General features: G+C 42.5%; 1 protein-coding gene across 2 annotated transcripts in view; it reads left to right on the top strand.

The window, feature by feature from the left end:
• The window catches only part of PNPT1 (polyribonucleotide nucleotidyltransferase 1), a 49,396-nt gene extending 48,209 nt beyond the window's left edge, over nucleotides 1–1,187 (top strand). For both annotated transcript variants that reach the window (XM_040453681.1, XM_040453682.1), the window contains one exon: nucleotides 892–1,187. In XM_040453681.1, the coding sequence (XP_040309615.1) occupies nucleotides 892–1,050 (159 nt within the window). In that variant the 3' untranslated portion in view covers nucleotides 1,051–1,187. The remainder of the gene's footprint in view (nucleotides 1–891) is intronic.
• The last annotated feature ends 20,178 nt before the right edge of the window (nucleotides 1,188–21,365 follow it).

Below are 21,365 nucleotides of genomic sequence, written 5' to 3' on the forward strand. Positions count from 1 at the left end.
GCTTTTAAAAATACATGAGGTCAATAATGACTGTGCAGTGATTTGCAGACAGGACAGGAGAACCCTGAAAATGTAGTAACTCTGTTGAGGGCCTCGAATGTCATATTTGAGGAGTTGAGACTTTAATTGCTTCTACACTGCTTAAGGCTAAAAGTTTTTAAGTTTGATGAAAGCCATGTTGTTTGACCTTTTCTATAGTCTTTTATGAGTGGATAAAGGAAGTCATTGCCAGTCTGGTGTGGTGTGGTTTGGTTTTGTTTCTTTTGTTTTATTGTTCTTCCATACCACATTCCAGCTACACCTATCATCCATGACCCGGGTAACTAAGGTTTCTAGTTTATTCCCAATCTGTAGTCCCATTGTTCAGGTAGCCTCTGGAGAAGAATAAAAACTAAGATACATCTGTATAAGATTGTTTTTTTAACATCGGAAGGGACTTTAAAAACTGCCACAATTCCCCCTGACTTGTGTTGTCTAAGGTCAAGCCAAATAATCTCCAGTGTGATAGTCCTTTTTGAGAAATAGTGTAAATGACCCAAGCATAATCCTATATAGTTTGTAGCACCATTAGGCTCAGAAATCCCTTATCTAGAATCATTGACCATGGCTTTCACTGTTCTTCCAGTGTAGAGACCTGGAAGGCACAGATGAGTCTAACAGAAGATTATAATTGGACAACTAAATGCTGGTCTCTTCTTTTTTTATAATCACTATTTAACCAAATTATATTTATTAGCATATACCTCTACTTAGCACTGAGCTATGCTTTCAGCAGACAAGTAAAAACATTAATCAGTGTTTTATTTGCACTATGTAAATTTAAATATCTTCTAATTTGGATGTCAATCACTGTACTATAACTTTCAAAGTAAATTTGTTTCTTTAATATAGGTGAAATACTTTGGACGTGATCCAGCTGATGGAAGAATGAGGCTCTCTCGTAAAGTGCTACAGTCTCCAGCTACAACTGTTGTCAAAACTCTAAATGACAGAAATAGTATTGTAATGGGAGAATCTGTTTCACAGTCATCATCTAATTCTTCCCAGTGATTTGGTTGTTTTAAAGAGAATTCTAGAATGATATTCTGTAGAGCAAAATTTCAGTAGTGTCTTCTAATGTATAGATTTATATATAGTATAAATATATTCTAATGATTTGTATTAAAATGCTCATTTTATGTGGTCTATTTTTTTATTTTAAGAGTTACTTCTATTCTTATTTTTATGTTATAAATGAATAAATATTAAAACTAAACCATTTATATACATCTTTAAAAAGATTGCCCTTCAGTTCCTATAATTTCAAAATAGCTTAAAACCTTAGAAATAATAGGTAACATTTGCTACTGTAATGGATCTCTTCCTACATATCTTCTTTTCCTTCTTTGTATATAGTTGTGACAGTTTACCCTTGGTCATGTAATAGTTCACCTCTGCACAAGTGCTGTACTTGCCTACAACTTTCACAGACTGGGACTTGCCGTATTCAAAGCCATTTTCTTTAGTACAGTTACCAGATATAATAAGGAGTTGAAGAAGCTAATTTGATCTGTTTTTTTAATGATACACCATCTTTCAATTTGGTCATAAAACCATAAATGTAGTGGAATAAATATTATAAATGGGATCCTAACTAGAATGAGGGAGTACATTTTTCAAATTTAGCAAATATATTTAGAATATTTAGAAAATATAGGAAATTCATTTACTCATCAAAAGGATCTAGGTCATTTTTTGTGTATGTTGCTCACATATGTATGTTCCTGGTATAAAGGATGGAAAGACCTTGATTTTCAGTTAATGCTTGAAACAGTCCTATATAAAGGCTGTTGACATAATTATTAGTAATAGCTATAAAATGTTCATTTCCATGATTTCATTTATCACATAATACACAAAAAAGTGAATAGCTGATGGAAGCCATAATTTAGAATATGCAATCCTTTTATAACTCTGATAAAATGTTTATATATTCATGACTCATACATAGTTTATAAAATATTGAAAATTTAGTCAAATATTTTTTAAATGTATTTAAGTCCATAAATACTGATTATACAATATTATATACTAAATAATATATAATTATGGTAGGCACATTTTCTGAAATACTTAAGATTAATTGAAAATGATGTTAAATAGAAACTATATGCTTCGTACATTTGATTTTTCTCTAATCTTTCATTTCTCACTTTGCCTTCTAAGACATAAACTTTAATGGTAGAATTTCAAAATAGTAATTTATATTTTTCTTAAATTTCTATTTTTCAGAGGGACTCCCAACTACTACTACTAGGAGAAAAATGAAGCTAGTTCTTAAAACTCTGGTTCCATAAAGTGACAATACAGCCCACTAACAAATCTCCAAAAAGATCTCATTTCCACTTAAACCAAGAGCTTACACTTTATGTCTGAACTTTTATTTTTGTCTTCAAATATTGATAGTTTTCTCTATTTTCCATGAAGTACTTCTAAAAGTGCATTTAGTTGGTTGCAGTTGGTTGAGGATCCGACTTTGGCTGAGGTCATGATCTCATGGTTTATGGGTTCGAGCCTGGCATCCAGCTCTCTGCTGACAGCTCGGAGCCTGGAGCCTGCTTCACATTCTGTGTCTCCCTCCCTCTCTGCCCCTCCTCCACTTGGCACTCATTCTCATTCTCTCTCTCTCTCAAAAATAAATAAAAATAAACATTAAAAAAATAGAAAGGTTTAAAAATATTTTTAAAAATGAAAGTGCATATAATTATATGCTAAAAACGCTGTAAGAACTAAAATTGAAGTGCCCATCTTTGGTAGTTCGTGCACTATAGGCACATACAACACTTTTTCCTTCATATTCTTAGTTACTGTGATAACCCCTTGCCCATAAATTACAGTTTGTATACAATCATTTTTTTCTTCTCATAGAGTATCTTACACTTCCAGATTTAAGATACTAGTATAAATATATCTTTCTTAGCTCATTATGCCAAGCATAGTAATCATTCATTTATTCAATACTTACTCTGTTCCAAACACTACTAATGTATCAGTATCAAAACAGATGAATCAGTAAACATTTACAGATGTATCAGTAAACAAAACAGATGAAGTTCCAATGCTCGTTCTAATGGATGGAAGCCAACAGTAAAGAAGTATGTAGCATAACAGCTAGTAGGTTCTTTAAAGAAAAAGAACTGGGTAAAGGGATAAAGTGATTAAGAAAAAGTACTATTTTATAGCACAAAAACAGACACCTAGATCAATGGAGCAGAATAGAGAACCCAGAAATGGACTCATAAATGTATGGCCAACCAATCTTCAACAAAGCAGAAAAGAATATCCAATGGAAAGAAGACAGGCTCTTTAGCAAATAGTGTTGGGAAAATTGGACAGCGACATGCTGAAGAATGAAACTGAACCACTTTCTTTATACACAAAGATACATTCAAAATGGATGAAAGACCTAAATGTGAGACAGGAAACCATCAAAATCCTACAGGAGAAAACAGGCAGCAGCAACCTCTTCGACCTAGGCCACAGCAACTTCTTACTAGACATGTCTTCAGAGGCAAGGGAAACAAAAGCAAAAATGACCTCACTGAGATAAAAACCTTCTGCACAGCAAAGGAAATAATCAACAAAACTAAAAGGCAACCAACAGAATGGAGAAGGTATTTCCAAATGATAGATAAAGGGATAGTATCCAAAATCTGTAAAGAACTTACCAAACTCAACATCCAAAAACCAATCCAGTGAAGAAATGGGCAAAAGACATGAATAGACACTTTTCCGAAGACTACATCCAGATGGCTAATAGACACATGAAAAGATGCTCAACATCACTCATCATCAGGGAAATACAATCAAACCCACAATGAGATACCACCTCACACCTGTCAGAATGGCTAAAATTAACTCAGAAAAAAAGATGTTGGTGAGGATGCAGAGAAAGGAGAATACTTTTGCACTGTTGGTGGAAATGCAAAGTGGTACAGCCACTCTAGAAAACAGTATGGGGTTTCTCAAAAAACTAAAAATAGAACTACCCTGTGACCCAGCAATTGCACTACGAGGTATTTATCCAAAGAATACAAAAATGCTGATTTGAAGGGGCACATACACCCCAATGTTTATAGCAGCGCTATCAACAATATCCAAAGTATGGAAAGAGCCCAAATATTCATCAACTAATGAATGGATAGAGAACATGTGGTGTGTGTTATGTGTATATATATAATGGAATATTAATCGTAGATCAAAAAGAATGAAATCTGCTATTTGCAACAATGTGGATGGAACTAGAGTGTATTATCCTAACCGAAATAAGTCAGAGAAGGACAAATATATGATTTCATTCATATTCGGAATTTAAGCAGCAAAACAGATGAACACAGGGAAAGGGAAGGAAAAAATAAGAACAGAGAAGGAGGCAAACCATAAGAGACTATTAAATACAGAGAACAAACTGAGGGTTGCTGGAGGGGTTGGACTAAATGGGTGATGGGCATTAAGGAGGGCACTTGTTGGGATGAGTACTGGATGTTATATGTAAGTGATGAATCACTGGGTTCTACTCCTGAAACCAATACTATACGTTGACTAACTTGAAATTAAATAAATAATTTTTTAAAAAGATGAAAAAAAAGAAAAAAGCTACCATTTTAGGTAAAATTAACCAGAATGGCCTGAGTAGGTAACATTTAAGCAGACACCTGAATGAAGCAGAGGAAGATGTGCCACTATTCTGGAAAAAGAATTCCAGATAAAGGCACTAACAACTTCATATTCACTCGGTATTTTATGTTATAGAGTAGCCTTTTCATTTTATAAACCAATTTAACATAGTCTTACTCCTTAATCTGTGTCTTCTCTTCGCCAGAATTCACAAATTTTATTAAAGAAAACAAGTCAAGAGGAGGCCAGTGCAAAATGATATTTCAAAGCATTTAATCAGGCAAAAATATGTTTGTTTACTTACAAAAAGAAGGTAGACAATGAGATCATGTTAAAGTTCAAGAGGCTGTTACAAAATTCTAGGCTAATGAGAGTTGAGACCAGGTAGGTAGACAATGTAAATGAAAAACTAAGAATATGTCTTGGTATCAAAGGACAGAAACCAACATAAGCTAAAGCAAAAGAGGGAATTTATCCCAGGGACATGAATTTGTTTCACAGAAGCCAAGTCACACTCCCTGTGGCAGAATGGTATGAGGACTGCTAAGTCATTATGAACTGAGGCAGTTCTCTCTCTACAGTTGTTTTGGAGTCTCCTGGCCTTATTTGTACTTTACACACAATAGCTTATTCTTCTATGCAAATGTTAATGTGATGTATCTATCATTAATTTATTTGTGGATATTGACCATCCTTGCATCCCTTAGATAAATCAACCTCAGTCATGGTGTATGATCTTTTTTTTTTTTTTTTTTTTTTTTTTTTTTTTTGGTCTATTTATTTTTGAGAGCAAGAGAGACAGAGCACAAGCAGGGGAGGGGCAGAGAGAGAGGGAGACAGAATCTGAAGCAGGCTCCAGGCTCTGAGCTGTCAGCATCAAGCCCGACATGGGGCGCAAACTCACAGACCACGAGAATAACCTGAGCCAAAGTCAGAGACTTAACCAACTGAGCCACCCAGACGACCCTTGTGTATCTTTTTAATGATGTTGAACGTGGTTTGCTAATATTTTGTTGAGGACTTTTGTATTTATGTTCATCAGGGTTATTGGCCTGGCCTGTAATTTTCTTCTCTTATGGTATCTTGTTTGAGAAGGCTAGTATTACATCTTCTTTGCATGTTTGGTAGAAATTCACCAGTGAAGCCATGTGGTCCTGGACTTTTGTTTGTTGGGAGGTTTTTAATTATTGACTCAATCCCTTTGCTAGCAATTGGTTTATTCAAATTTTCTATTTCCTCAAGATTCAGTCTTGGATGATCAGTTGTAACTTCTTTCATTTTTTATTTTATTTGAGGCCTGTCTTTTTTTTTAATTTGTGAGCCTACCTAAAGGTTCATAAGTGTTGCTTATCTTTTCAAAGAACCAATTATTCATTTCATTTATTTCAACTCTGATCTTTATTATTTCCTTCCTTCTACTAACTTTGGGCTTCATTTGTTCTTTTACTACTTTTAGGTATAGAATAAGCCAGATCTACAGGTAGCAGCTCTCAAGGTATGTAAATATATAGTCTTGTGGGTCTGCAATCAATAAACCATGCTGACTTTCAGACCAGGAAATCTGGAGGTAACCCTGGGGTAACAACTGCAAAACTCGTGGCTATAGACTCACATAAGCTCCTTTCTGGGAGGTATCAGTGAGCTGTTATGTGGCCATGGGAGAGCACTAATATGGTTATCTCCCGGCCCATCTTCTGGGGGCATCTCTATAGCTTTTGAATATATGGCAAACCTGAATCCTGCACCTCAGGCTAAAGCTCTAGGACAAGAAAAAATGCCTTTTTCACATGCACACTGGGGATATATTTCAGTCTGCTGTTTGTGCAGTGTCTTGGAGGTGGTAACCTGTCAAGGACTGATTATTTCAGTCCCAGGGGGTCCAGAAACACCATCTCACCCTGGCCACCCGAGCCAGGTGCTCAAGGAGTGTCCCTTATGTGGGCTATACATGCCCACTGCCTGGCAGGGTGGGCCATGGAGGCAGGGCACTAGCTAGAGCAGGGTAGGCCTTGGCTGAGAGGAGGGGGTATGTGTGCAAAAATGGCCACGGCCAGCACCAGTCCCAAGGCAGAAGGAGAATGCAAAAATGGTGTCTGCCAGCACCTCTGTCCCAAGAGTCCCAACAGGTTCCTGTCTCTCTAGCAGATGCTATAAGATTAGCAAACTTACTTTTGTGCAGGGTCCTAGGATGAGTGGGTCTGTGCATGAGCCTTTTAAGAGTGGATTTTCGGGGCACCTGGGTAGCTTAGTTGGCTAAGTGTCCGACTTCAGCTCAGGTCATGATCTTGTGGTTCATGAGTTCGAGCCCTGCACTGGGCTGTGTGCTGAAAGCTCAGAGCCTGGAGCTTGCTTCAGATTCTGTGTCTCCCTCTCTCCTGCCCCTCCCCCGCTCATACTCTGTCTCTATCTCTCAAATATAAATAGACATTAAACCAAAAGAAAAAAAAAAAAGAATGGATTTTCCATTCCCTAAAGCCCTCTGGTTTTCCTGAAGTTGATTTTCAAGTGCTTTGGGGGCTCATCTCTCTGATATAGTTACCAAATACTGGGGCGCCTGATAAGGAGCACAAACCTCTCACTCCTCAGGGACAAGCTCTGTATTAGGAGATCCTTTCCAGTTGGTGGTCTCTGTGCCTGCAGGGGGTGGGGGGGGGTCAGTTCTTGCAAGACCATGTATTGCCTCTCCTACCCATCTCAATGTGGCCCTTTTATCCTTTCTTGTAGAGATGCTGTTCAGCTAGCTTTCAGGTCCTTTTCAGAGAGAATTGTTTCATATGTAGCTATAAATTTGTTGTGTTCATGGGAGGAGGTAAGTTTAAGATCTTTGTTACTATCTTGAACCTCCGCCCTATAAATTATCGTAATAAAATATTGACAAGATCTATTGGGACCAAGTAGATCTGTGGGAATATAAGGATGGTAAGAATAAGAATATACAGTAATTCATTATAAAGATAACAAAAGAACTATATGATCACATGCAGAAGAGGCAATTTATAAAATTTGCACAAGAGAGTTTAAAATATTAGGAAATGTCCGTAACTTAAGTGGTATCTATCAGAAATTAAGAATTTGTATACAACACTGGAGACATTACCATTTAAGTAATGTTTTCAGGAAGAAAACAAGAATCACCACTATTACTATCATTAGTATTCTCAGGTCATAATCCACATAAGATTAAAAAGAGGTTGAGAAGAACAAACACATTTGCAGGGGATCTAAAAACCATTTGTTACAAAACAACTAGTTACAAATAATAAGGAAGCAGTAATCAGGTAAGTATGCCAAAACCAAAAGGTTATCTTCTCTAGAAGTCAAAAGCTTCCATGGTGTAAGCTCATTTCTATTCTCCCATTTCCCAAGCTTTGAAGAGCTATGTTAGCAGTTAAGTATGCCCCGTCCCCTCAGGTCCTGACCTGGGTTAAGTCTTCTGTTTCACAGGTATCCCAAGCCAACAAAATCTTAATTATCCAATCTTAACCTCCAGCCCCCTTGATCAAGGACCCTCAAAATCCAATCCCAAGTGTACTCCTCTGGCTCTTTGCTAGTACATGCTAGATAATTATTTCAATTCCTTCAATGTGTAATCTCTTCCTCCCTTATCAGTCCCAGCAGTCCCTGGGCAGATGATGCTGAGATTTAACCCTAGCTACCACAGTCTCTCAGCTAGGAGAAAAAATGAGACCAACTATAGAAAGAGGTCTTTCTGTAAGCAGAGGGAATTGTTACTTCTTACTAGGATGTATGAGCCACTTCTGCAATTCCTGAGGGCCCAGAGGTGTCTGCAGAACAAACTTTTCAGGGGTACTCCCATTGTAGCTGTGACTCACACAGAGTCAGAACACTGAGGCTTTTCTTTCCAGGAAGCAGCTTTACTCATGTCAGCACAGGCTCAGCAGGCTAAGACCCAAAAGGCTGAGCCCCCAGCACAGTGGAGCTGGGCGGGGGCGCCGAATTTGTACAATTTTGCCCCCTTTGTCTCCCATATATGGTAATATACAGTCTGAATGGGCAGTCTATGTTACAGAGTTGTGAGAAATGTCACGCACACACACATAGATTGACTTGTCTTGAGGTTTTCCCCACATTCCTTAAGAGGAGGGGCTCTACCAAATTCCCCCCCCACCCCGCCTCTGATGCTCAGATACCCTATTTTGGGTCAAAGAGCATCATCTTGGTTTAGAGGTTTGTACTTCTGTAACATCTTCACATGCGGCCGTTTTCCTTTCAACCATTACCTCAATGAGGCTGGAGATAGACCGTATAACCAGGGGAGTTACACAAGCTCTCAAAATCAAGAGGATAATACCTATGAGGGTTTTGAATCCCCCAAGAGTTGAAAATAACACCCCAGGGTCCCAACTTTAGCAATCTTTCTCATTCGATCTGTGATCTCCTCTAGACTTTTCCTTTATCACCTACCTGTAGGCTTAGGTTAAACTTTCCACAAACTCCTCCCTCAGAAGCAAGTAAGTAATCTAAGTCCAAGCGATTTTGATAGACAGCATTGTGCATTTTCAGTTTGCTGCTTGGCTAGCAAGTTAAGAGCTCTGGCAGTTTCATTGGTTACAATTTCTATAATTGCTTGTAGTCTGATTACACAGTTTAGCATAAATGGGAGTGTGGTAGCCCCAGGACCCATCCTGTGCCCAGGGCTGTAATATTGGATTATAACTCAGGAGGCCATTCATCATCTTTCCAATTGCCAATTTGTAGGGCACATCGTTTCCTTTGAGTCTCCCTGTCCCCATACATTTGGACTCCCAAATGTTCCCCTTTGGCAAGTGGGAGCAGGAAGATGGATGAATAGTTCCCAGCACACATGACCCTGACAAGACTAGGGCAAGTACTGTATAGGCTGTCCTTCCACCTGGGGCCTGCCATTTGATGGCTGTGTCAACATTGTCCCAGGCCTCTTGGAGATGAGAGAGGTTGGACAAGGGGTAGGGATCTGGCTCAAGGTGATCTGGGGACCCCACCATTGGATTTTCCAGGTGGATGCGTTATAAAATCTTTGGCCTAGGCACGTTAACCTTCCAACAGAGATGGTAAACTTTCTTCCCCATCAAGCAAGGCAGTTTTTCTCAATAACAGGTTTTGAGGAGCCAAACCCTGAAAGTAGGACTTATTCTGTTCCATTATAAGGTTTCCGGGGATCTAATTCTCTAGCCTCCCATGGCCATTGACCCCCCCAGGTTGATTCCCCTGCATACATAGCAAGAAGAGATCTTTAGAGTATGGGCTAAAGTCTCTGCTAGGGCTAGAAACAAGTTAGTTCCTTGCTGTGACTGAAATGGGAAGGGGGCTACTTCTTATTTCTTCATAGAAGGAGTGGAAGACTTGATGGGACGTGGTTGGATGGGCAGTATTGACTCTATTGAAATATAGCACAGTTCCCTGGGTGTCTGCCTCGCCCATGGATCCGGATGCCACTTCGGGTGCCCCATCACCACTTGGAATCTCCTGGGTTAATGATGGTAAAATTAACAGGGTTATAGGCCTTTGATTGACAACCTGATGTAGCAGCCCCTTCTGAAGGAGCACTGTTGTGCTTTCTTGTTTCCAAGTAGCCCATGAAACACACCTCCAGCTGGGTCATAAAAACTCAGGTGTATAGGCACATAAACCATTTTCCTCACACATATATTTGTCATTGAGTTGTTATTCCCACTCCCAATCTAAGTCTCCACATGGTATATTGAGTCGTTGGGCCCTTTGTGACATGTGCCTGCTTTTTTCGTATGACAGATGCCTCTGGGCCAATACCTATAACTGCACATACGTCAAACAGCATTGACACCAGTCATTTGCAGTTAGTAATTTGTGTCCAGCTGACCAACCCACCCCCCTCCACCCCGCCTCGAGGGGGCCTTGGTAGGATTGGACTTCTAACCAATCTTCACTGGGAGAGTATTGTGGATCAAAGCAAGTGTATTGACTCTCCCACTGGCAGATAAAATAGGTGGTCTGCAGGTCCCCAGGACTTTTCCTTGGCATGTGAAGTGGGTATGGTATAGTAAGGTCCAAGTGATTCCCTGCCCTGACCTGGTTTTGTCAATACATGGGTCATATGATGAAGAATCTAGGTCTACAGAAGAAGTCCAGATTAGAAGCAACCAATACCAACGAAGCATCCTATCCACAAAGAGGTGAGTGCTAACAGAAACCTCTCACACTTCCAGCCAGCCGGGACAGCCTCTGCCAATCCTATGGTGAAAAGTAGAGCAAGAATCACAGAAACAGTGAGAAACAAGGGGTGGCAGTACATCACAGTAAGGAAACAGATAAAGAAAATAAGGACAGTCTGTTCCACCAGACCGTCAATTCCTCAAGCTTCTGCCATGTGTAGATTAATCAGGTTCCAGAGTGACTAAAGCAGGGCTGCAGTTTCCCAGAGCCTCTGTCATTGCAGACTGCTTCCTCTGTGTGGTCAGCTTGCACAGCGTTGAAGGATCAGGAATGCATTCTCAGTTTTGAGATGCCAGCTTCCCTCTGCTGTGGTGAGGGACCCACCTTGGCTACCTTTACTGCAGTAGGGGGTGGACAAAATGACAGTGAACAGGCCCCTCCAGAGGGGTTTTAGGGGTTGGACACTTCACTCCTTCATGCATACAGCATCTCCTGGTTTAAAGGGATGAGGGTCTGTGGTCAGATTAACAGGTAATCGCTCCCTAACCCAGTGGTGTAAGGTGGTCAGGGTAAAGCCAAGGGCCTGCATCTGTTGCCTCAGGGTCAGATTGCCTATCTCATTTAGATCCCCCTCTTATGCCCTTGATAATGTGTTAAGGGTGCCCATAAAGGATTTCATAAGGGGAGAACCCCATTTGCTTACTGGGGCTACACCTGATTCTTAACAAGCCAATTGGCAACACCTGATCCCAGTGTAGTTGGGTTCCTGACATAGTTTACTTAATTGCAGCTTCAGGGTTCAGTTCATTCATTCCACCTTCCCAGAGGTCTGGGGTCTGTATGCCAGTATGCCGTGTGTAACTTCCAGGTGATCTTTAACCCATTTGCCACCAGTCACACCACCTCCACCATGAACGCTGGCCCATTATCTGACCCCATAGTGATAGGGATCACAAATGGAGGAATAATTTCTTTTAGAAGTCGAGGGACTTCATGTGCCTTTTCTGTGCAAGTAGGGAAGGCTTCCACCCAGCCTGAGAAAGTGTACACAAAGACCAACAGATATTTACAACCTTGGACCTAGGGAAGCTCAGTGAAGTCTACCATCATATTTTCAAATGGGGCTCCCCCGACACTCTGCACAGGGGTCTTGGGTCCCTGACGTGGGTTAATCCGGGCACACGTTCCACATTGCTTGCATACTGCTCAGGCTATGGAGAGTTGAAGGATGTAGAAATGTTGGCTGAACGTAGTCTCAAAAGCTGTATGGCCAATATGGGTTTCCTGATAGAACTGCTTGACAAAAGCTGGAGCCAGGGCCTCAGGAATTGCTATTCTGCCACCTTCAGATTTCCACCATCCACCTTGAAGGTAGCTTCCATTTTCAGTCTTAAACCAGGTACTCCCATGTTGTGAGTAATTAGGTTCCCATTCTACCAGTGGACTAGGGAACAGTGCAGCAGTTAAAGCCACTGATTCCATTGTTCCTTTGGAGGCCACAAGCTTTGCTTCTCAGTCTGCCTGGTTTCCCCATGCAGCCATGGTATCTCCCCTTTGATGTACCTGACAATACATGACTGCCACTCTTTCAGGGCCCCACACAGCGTCTAAGAGTTCAAGGATTTCCTTACCATACTTTGTCTTTTCCTCCTGAGTTTATTAGACCCTTTTCTTTATATAAAGCCCCATGTATATGGAGGGTGGGGAAGGCATACTTAAGAGTCTGTGTATATATTAACACTTATCCCTGCCGCCAGTTGAAGGGCTCAGGTTAGCATGATGAGCTCTGCCTTCTGTGCCAAAGACCTCTTTGACAGGGGTTTGGTCTCAATGATAGAATTCAGGGTTACCACGGAGTACCCTGCAAGGCATTCTCCCTCTTTCACAAAACTGCTACCATCAGTGAAATCCTTGGGGTCCTTGGGGTCCTTGGGGTCCTTGAGGGACTGGTTCCTCAAGTCTGGTCAGCTGGAGAACACCTCATCCATGATTTCAATGCAGTCATGATCTGGTTGACCTGGCCCGACAGGCAGTAGGGTTGCAGGGTTTAGGGTCCATACTACTTCTAGGTGAATGCACAGGTTCTGACATAGCATTCCCCAAGATCTGATCATCCAGGTGTTGGTTAGCCAGTATTATCCCTTGTACTCCATTAATGTCAATACTGAATATGGCACTTGGACTGTCAATTCTTTTCCCACAGTTAATTTGTCAGCAATGGAGACTAAGAAGGCCATGGCTGCAAGTGCCTATAAGCAGGGTGGTCAGCCTTGGGCAACAGAGTCAAGCTGCTTGGAGAGATATGCTACTGGGCAATGCCATGACCCCAACATCTGGGTTAGGACTCCCACCACGATGCCAGTATGTTCGTGAACATACAAGGACTTGGACATGTCTTGGAGCCCCAGACCAGGCACGTTGGTGAGGGCCCATTTGGTCCCTTCAAAGGCCCTTTGCTGTACTTGCTCCCATAACAGAGGTTCCCACTCTCCCCCTTTTGTGGCCTCATAAGGCTGAGAAGTTAGTTATCCAGATTCTACAGAAGCCTGCAGCCCCAAGAAACTCCTGAACCTGACGTCAGGTCAACGGGACCAGGATCAAACAAACGGTCTATTTTCTCTCTGGGCCGGGTTGGCACTGCCCCTGTGAGAGACGAAAGTCAGGGTACTTGACTTTCTTTTGACTGATTTGGGCCTTTTTCCTTGAGACCTTATCGCCAGTTTCCTATAGGATGGTAAGTTCCTTCCATGCAATCCTCCTGAGACCTTCCAGCTAGCAGTAAGTCATTTATGTACTAAAGCAAGACAGAGCCATGTTGATCTGCTGGGAAGGCTCTTAGGTCTGAGGCTAATGCAGTGCCGAAAATAGCTGGGGAGTTTTTGAACCCCTGGGGCAAGCTGGTCCAGGTTAACTCACCCTTGTCACCATTTTCAGGATTCTCCCACTAAAGGCAAAGATCAGTTGACTCTGGGGGGCCAGGCAGATGCAGAAGGCATCACTGAGGTCTAGGCATATGAAGAAGGCAGCTTCGGTGGGAATAAGACCCAAGAGAGTGTATGGGTTTCGGACAACTGGTTGCAGGGTGACAGCAGCCTGGTTTATTGCACACAGGTCTTGGACCAACCGGTAAGTCATCAGTGCCTGGCTTCTGGACTGGTAGGAGAGGCATGTTCCAACATGACTGACAAGGGTAGGAGGATCCCGTATTTTACAGGTCTCTCCAGGTGCTTCTGTATCCCCATCTGTGCCTTACAAGGGATGCAATACTGTTTTTGGCAGATGGGCCCTGCCCCTGGCTTTAGTTCTACAATTACTGGAGGCCAGTACTAGTGGGTTGTCCTCAGCTCACACCCCCGGTACTCTGAAGGGCAGCTCAGGTCTCTGTGGTAGCTCCTCCACGAGACTATAGAGATGCCATTCATCCCCTTGGGGAATCATGACAGTCATAATCTTTGCTTCCAGCTTTCGTAGGGTCAGAGCAGCTTGTCCATGGGAATTGAAAGTTCTCTGGGCCTGCTACTTTCCCAACAGGTCCTGGCCCATTAAAGCCACAGGGAAGTTGGAGAGATAGAGGAATTCATGGATGACTTCATGGCTGCCTAAACTGCACCGCTGGGGCAGCAGGAAGGGACAACGTGTCCAATTGCCCATGGACCCCACAATGGTGGCTTGTCTCTGTGAGAGGGGGCCCACAGGTTGGGTCACCACTGAGTGTTCTGCCCCAGTATCTACTATGAAGTCGATGGATCAGTCCCCCACATTCATTTGGACCATAGGCTCTTGGGGGCCTAATAAAATAGAGCCCGGTCTGTCATAGTCCTACTCATAGTCTTCCATGGCATTTAGCCCCACAAATCATCTTCAGGGGCCCCATGAGGCAGTGATGCTGGTTGGTACTGGTCCTGGACCACATGGCCTTTTTCTTTCTGTTTGGGGCCTTGTTGAAAATTACCCAGCCACAGGGGACACTCATTTTTCCAGCGGCCCTCCTGATGACAGTGACCACATTGGTTCCATCCTAACTGTGGTCCTGGGCTAGATGATCCTCCCTGCCATTCCCCTTTTTGGCCCCTGCCCTGTCCCTGCAGGGCAGGCGTCTTTCCAGGAGCATTCTGACCACTCCACCAAGGGAGCAACTAACAAGTCTGGCTTTTTCTGCACCTTCTGGCATTCTGGCCTCCGTGCCACCTGGTCACGGTCAACAAACACCTTAGTTGCTACTTCCAGCAACTGACTGGCATTCATGCCGGCGAAATCCTCTAGCTTTTACAGTTGTGCTGATGTCCCTTGGGCCTGACCTATGAAAGTCGCATTGACCATCTGCTGGTTAACGGGCGCCTCTGGATCAAAAGGGGTGTAGAAATGAAATGCCTCACATAGTCTCTCATGGCATTGGCTCCAGCTCTCCTCAGGTCCTTGGAGCACTTCTTATGTTTTATTCATATTTATGGCCCTTCTTCCTCATTCCTTCATGCCATTTAGAAGGGCTTCTTGATACGGTTCAGTCCTTGCAAGCCCTACATCTACACTTGAGTCATTTGGGTCCCATTGGGGGTTCTTCCCAGGGAAGTGAGCCTGAGCATAAGCCTGGGTGTCTAGTGCCCCAGCCAGGGCATTCTCCTCTAACCATTTTAGGGCTGCCTGAGTATTTTGGCGACACTCCTCCATGTTGAAGAGGGTCAGGAGGAGTTGGCAGCAGTGCTTCCAGGGAGATTTGTGGGTTTCAATTTTGGACTGCATTAGTTCAATCATAGATTGGGGCTTCTCTGTATAGGAAGGAACACGGTGCTTCCAACTGAGGAGGTCCATGGTGGTAAAGGGTTGGTATACAAAAACATGTTGGCCTTCTCGGATCTGGCCTTCCTGATCATAATAGGTCCTTAGTTTCCCTCAGTGGCATCTGTAGGGCTCCCTGGTGTTGCTCCAGGGAAGGACTGTCTCCGCCGCCTGATCTTCTAGTTGCCTTCCAGGAGGGGTGTTATGGGGTTAGGAATGGTGGTCCGGGCAAGCCAGTCACATCCAGAGAGGCCAGTGGTGCTAGAGGTGGCAAGGCCTCAGGACTAGGGGCAAGCTCAGTGGGGTTTCAGTAGCTGGGGTGGCTGGAGGCACAGGTGGCCGTGAGGGGTACAGTGGGGCATATGGTGGTGGGGTTCTCTCAGGCTCTCCCAACAGTATGGATTTTTCAGTTTTTGGCTGGCATTTGGAGGAAGCCATGACATGAGCTATCATAACTTTACAGATCTCTTCAATACAGACTTTTAGCCAGGGCGGCCAAGATAGGACCAGGTCTTACCAACAGTCAATGTAAGGAAATTGGTCAGAGTGGCCTGGATCCCCCACAACGACCCTGAACACTCAGCCAACTAGTTCCTTATCAAGTGAGCCCTCAGAGGGCCAGCCCACCCCAAACGATGGCCAATCAATTTCACAGAATGTCTGGAGCTTTCCAGGAGTTAATTTCACACCATAATCTATTGAATATCCCTTTTTGAAATTCCTCAACATACACTCTAGGGGAGTCGGTTTACTCTGCTTTCCACTCATTTCCTTCCCCTATCGGACAACTTTCATGCACGAGAGAGGAAAAGCGGGGAAGGGAGGGACTAATTTGGAGAGGACGCACTCGCTTTGTCCGTTTCCAGCCGCTCTCCTCTCGGAGATATTTCAGGTGCCTCTTGACACTGTTGGGTTCAGTATCAAACCCTGACCCAGATCAGACTCCCAAGTCTGATGCTGCCCTAAGCCATATGAGGTCACAACGGAACCATAGATCAGGGCCAAACACTAGCTTCAGCCCATTGGTCAGGTCAGAACCTTTCCACTCTCCGTCTCATCCACACACAGTCACACAGTGACTCCAACCCACTGCCCAGCAGCACCTGGGAGTTGTGGTTTCGTTCTTCATGGAGCTACTCAGGCAACTCTGGGAGGTGATCAGGCTCCCCTTCTGCCTCTCAGGGGCAGGTCTACCAAAATGAATGCTGGTTCTTACCAGTCTGATGGGCAGTGCTCCCTGAGGTGGTTCCTGGGCCTCACCAGGTTCCTTTGTGCATCCAGGACCCCCACCCCAGCACACATGGATCAAACAGTCCATTGGCACCAGGTGAGGTTGCCTCTCCTGGTTCATACCCCTGCAATAAGAGAGGTAAAACACCATCTCCACCTCCTGGACAAGAGGTACACCCCACGAGATGTAGTGGTGAATCACACACACAGAGAGTCTGGACACCGAGGCTTTTCTTTCCAGGAAGCAACTTTATTTGTGCCAGCACTGGCTCAGTGGGCTAAAACCCAAAAGCTGAGCCCTGAGTGCAGTGGGGGGGGGGGGGGGGGTGCCTTTTCTTCAATTTTTGCTCCTGTGTCTCCCATATATAGTAGCATACAGTCTGAATGGGCAGTCTATATTACAAAGTTGTGAAGAATATTGCACATGCACACATAGCCAGGTTGCCTTCCCTTGTCTTGAGGTTTCCATCACATTCCTTAGGGAGGGGCTCTACCACACCATCCCATATTTCAAGCTTCAGGATTTCCCAACCAGGGCCCTAACTGCACAGCAGACCTCTCCCCCACTGCCCCTGCCCATGGGCTAAGCATTCAAATATCTTTAGAGCTCTGTAACTCTGTCAAATCCCATATCTGTTCTTACACTGAAGGAAATAAGGGCCTTTTTATGAAGCCCAAAGAGGCCTCCTGGCTCCCAAACTTAGCTTTAACTGTGTGTTAAGTGTCAACTCAATATCCCCCTGCAAGGCAGTAGTACAACTTAAGTGGCCAGCTCTGCTATCCTTGTAGGCATTGTTTTCCCCATATTTTTCAAACGCCTAAATCACTGTCTAGACAACAGCATTCCCCTCTTACAGGAAATTTTCCTAGGTCACTACTGGTCACATCATTAGTCAAGTGGCCACCTTGTGCCAAGGACTGAGTCAACTATTCCCCAAACCCCATTTTACTGCCTGATTTCTTACACCACTCCCTGTACCACATATGTCAGTTCCAGCCCTCAGAGACACAGATGCCAAGAAGGGATTAAACATGTAAGATAATGACTGGAGGAAACATCTGTGAAGAATAAAATAGACAGGAATTGACAGAGAGAGCCTACAGACCATAATATAAGTTTGACCTCTGTAAAAGAAGGAAGGGAAGGAAATACTGAGTGGAAAGAGCTTCAAATTATAGTGTAGTTCCAAGAAAGTCTCTTCCAGACTGCTAAGAAGTTCCCCAAGCCATAGTTGCCCACAGAGAAGTTCTACACTGGACAGTAAAGGACAAGTATAGTAGTACTCCTGCTGTGCTCAGTTACTGGCTAGGAGCAGCTCAAGGTTTTTACGGCCTCAGCTCAGATGCAATGGACCCAAAGCAGTGACAGCTGGCTGTCAGTCAAGTATGTTCCCCAAAGTAGGTCCTCTTGAAGGAGATCTGAATAGTGCACTGATACGGCCACCATATCAATTAAATACCAAAACAAGTAATAAAAAACTATGGCAATTAAAACTGTCACACTACAGTTAGTCAACTAAAACAATGAAAACAATGTAGTGAGTTCAGACTCAAACCCAGATACAGAGGCATCTGGGTGGCTCAGTCGGCTGAGTGTCTGACTTTGGCTCAGGTCATGATCTCACAGTTCATGAGTTTGAACCCTGCGTGGGGCTCTGCACTGACAGTGTGGAACCTGCTTGGGATTCTCTCTCTCTCCTTTCTCTCTGTCCCTCCCCCACTCATGCTTTCTCTCTCTCTCTCAAAATAATAAAATTTTTTACAAATTTAAAATCCAGATATATTTATGTATATGTGACTGTAAACTTAGTAAAGAGTATGATTAAAATAGCACTTCAAATTATTTAATCTATAAATGATATTGACAAGTGGCTCTCCATTTGGAGGAAAAATTTTAAATTAGCATCCTACTTCACATATACAAAAAATCCAAGTGGAATACAGAATTAAACATGAAATATGTTAGAATACCTTTGTCAAAAATGGAAAATTAGCCACATACAGTTAAATAAAAAAAGTTTTTAAGTATAGAGTCCAAAGGGCAAACATAACAAAAGAGACAATAGCAGATAAGATATTTTAACAAATGTCATTTGCATGGCAAGCAAATGGTAGGAGCAGTAGTGGACCTTAGGAGAACAGAGGAAGTTACAACCTAATTTACCACAGAGATGATCAGAGAAGAAGAGAATTAATTATCTCCACAACAAATCAGAAAGGATCAGGGCTGAGAATTTGAGGACAGGGTCAAACTATATAGAAAGGGTTCCCTTCCCAACCTCACATAACCAAAGGACTACCATCTCCCTCTACACACACTCATACCCATATAAGCCCTTTGAACACTGTTGCCACCACCACCTCAGGAGACTGAGATTTATTTTCTGAATTAGGAGAGTCTTTTGACTTGGAGACACTAGTCACATTAGTGGGCCACTGTGAAAGCAGGGTTAAAAGGAGTAATTAAATGAAAGCCTGAATACCAAACAAATGGACCTCTTGCCACCTTCCTCTGCCTCTATTCTGTCAGGGTATGAGGGAACACCTGGAGAAACGACAATCACCCAGAGAAAAGGCTCCTAAGAATATTTGGTAAATGGTATGGGAAGAGCTATGATTGAAAAAATCACCCCAGGGAAAATCACACAGTCCATAGCCTTGCTCTTGAGAGTAAAGAGCCAGGATTTGGTAGAGGCTAAACCATGAAGAGCTTTGTATGCCACCCTACAGAACTTTATCCTACGAGGAATCAGAAACTGTTAAAAAATGTAAAAAATATATCAGATTTGTTTCACAACTTTCAGTAGTGCGTCAAAAACTGACTACTTAGAAATTAGACATACCAATCTGTAGCTTTCAAAGATGTAATTTAATCTCAGTAGATTTGATAGGGGAGTTATTAAATTACCTTCTAGGGAGCATGTCAAATTGAGCAGTAAACTTCTAAGGAAACTTCAATCTTTGAACAGTTATTGAGTTCATGCTATATTCCACACCGTCCGCTAGGCACTACAGATAAAATGGTAAGAAAAAAACATAGATCCCTGAACTCAAAGAAATTTGTCATCTAGATGAAGAGACAATTATTAATCAGAAATCATACAAATAAAGCTACACATATGACAAATGCTACAATGGAAGGGTGCATGGTCCTGTGAATATGTAATAAGAAAATAAAACAGATACTCTGGTTGTCTTCCCACATCTGTTTTACCCATTATCACATGGTATATCCACGGGATTTGGGTGGGATTAAACCCATCCCCAGGCCCCAGGATGGGCCTTGATTTGCCTCCACCAATCAGTGCTTGACATTCCCTAGACTTCAAATCTCTAGGTTCAAGGGTAGACATGTGACCTATATTAGTCTAATTACAATGCAACTGGGAATATGTGAGGAAACTCTTTTGCTGTGAATGAAGAACTGTGGAAACTTGGGAGCTCTTGGCCACTGTCTTAAGATACAAAAGATCTTAAGCCTTAGATGAATTTGACAAAGCAGAATATAGAATTCAGAGGGAGAAGGAAAACAAGTTCTCGCTGTTCATGTTGAACCAATCGAGTCTATCTGAGGTTTCCCTTTATCTCCAGACTTCCCATTCATGAGCCAATAAATTCTCTTATCATTTAAACTACTCTGAATTGGGTTTTTTGGTGTAACATTCCAAGAGGATATTATCTAGTCAGGGGAGTCAGAGGCTCCTCTATGAAAGTGGCAACTAGCAGCATCTGAAGGATAAAGCAAGAGTTGTCATGAGATGACTGTAGGGAACAAAGTTCAGACAAAAAAGTGTCAATTTTAACTTGGATCAAGTATGGGCATCTGGTGGCTCAATCAGTTATGAGTCTGATTGTTGATTTCATGTCAGGTTATATGATCTCACGGTTAGTGGGATGCCATGCTGACAGCACAGAGCCTGCTTTGGATTCTTTCTCTCTCTCTCCCTCAAAACAAATTAGCTTAGTTCAAGTAAAATGGGTTGAAAAATGTCCAGTGGCATTATTAACATAGATATCTTCAGTTAGTGTATAAAGAACTTTATGATGAAGGCAAGGCAGGAGGATGGAAGGGATAGCAATCAGAATAGGTTCAATTGAGGAATAAGTGAGAGGTGAAGAAATGAAGGGAATATAAACAACTTCAACACTTAGTTTGGCTGTAAAGGGGAAAAGAAATAGGAATGTGGCTGAAGAGGATATAGGTTATTAGTTTGATGGTTTATTTAAATGGCAAAGACTTAATCATCTTAAAGAAAAAAAATGAGTGAATATAGCAAACTCTTGTTTATTAAAACATTTAACAGAATGGGAAGGGTGAAAACAGAAAGCCTCACATTTCAAGGACATGAGTCAATCAAACGACAACTTAATTGTATATATTAACAACGTAATTTTTTAAACCTTCAAGAATGAAAAAATGTAATGTGCCTCCCAAGGACAATGGCAATGATGGTAGATGATTTGGGTGATCACAGCTGGACGAAAGGGTGCAATACTACTGGCATCAGATGGGTGAAAATAAGGGATGCTGCAAAACACCTTGTAATGCACAGAACAACCTCTCACAACAA

Source organism: Herpailurus yagouaroundi, unplaced genomic scaffold (assembly GCF_014898765.1).
Source record: "Herpailurus yagouaroundi ecotype Mexico unplaced genomic scaffold, PumYag 210, whole genome shotgun sequence".
NCBI classification, from domain to species: domain Eukaryota; kingdom Metazoa; phylum Chordata; class Mammalia; order Carnivora; family Felidae; genus Herpailurus; species Herpailurus yagouaroundi.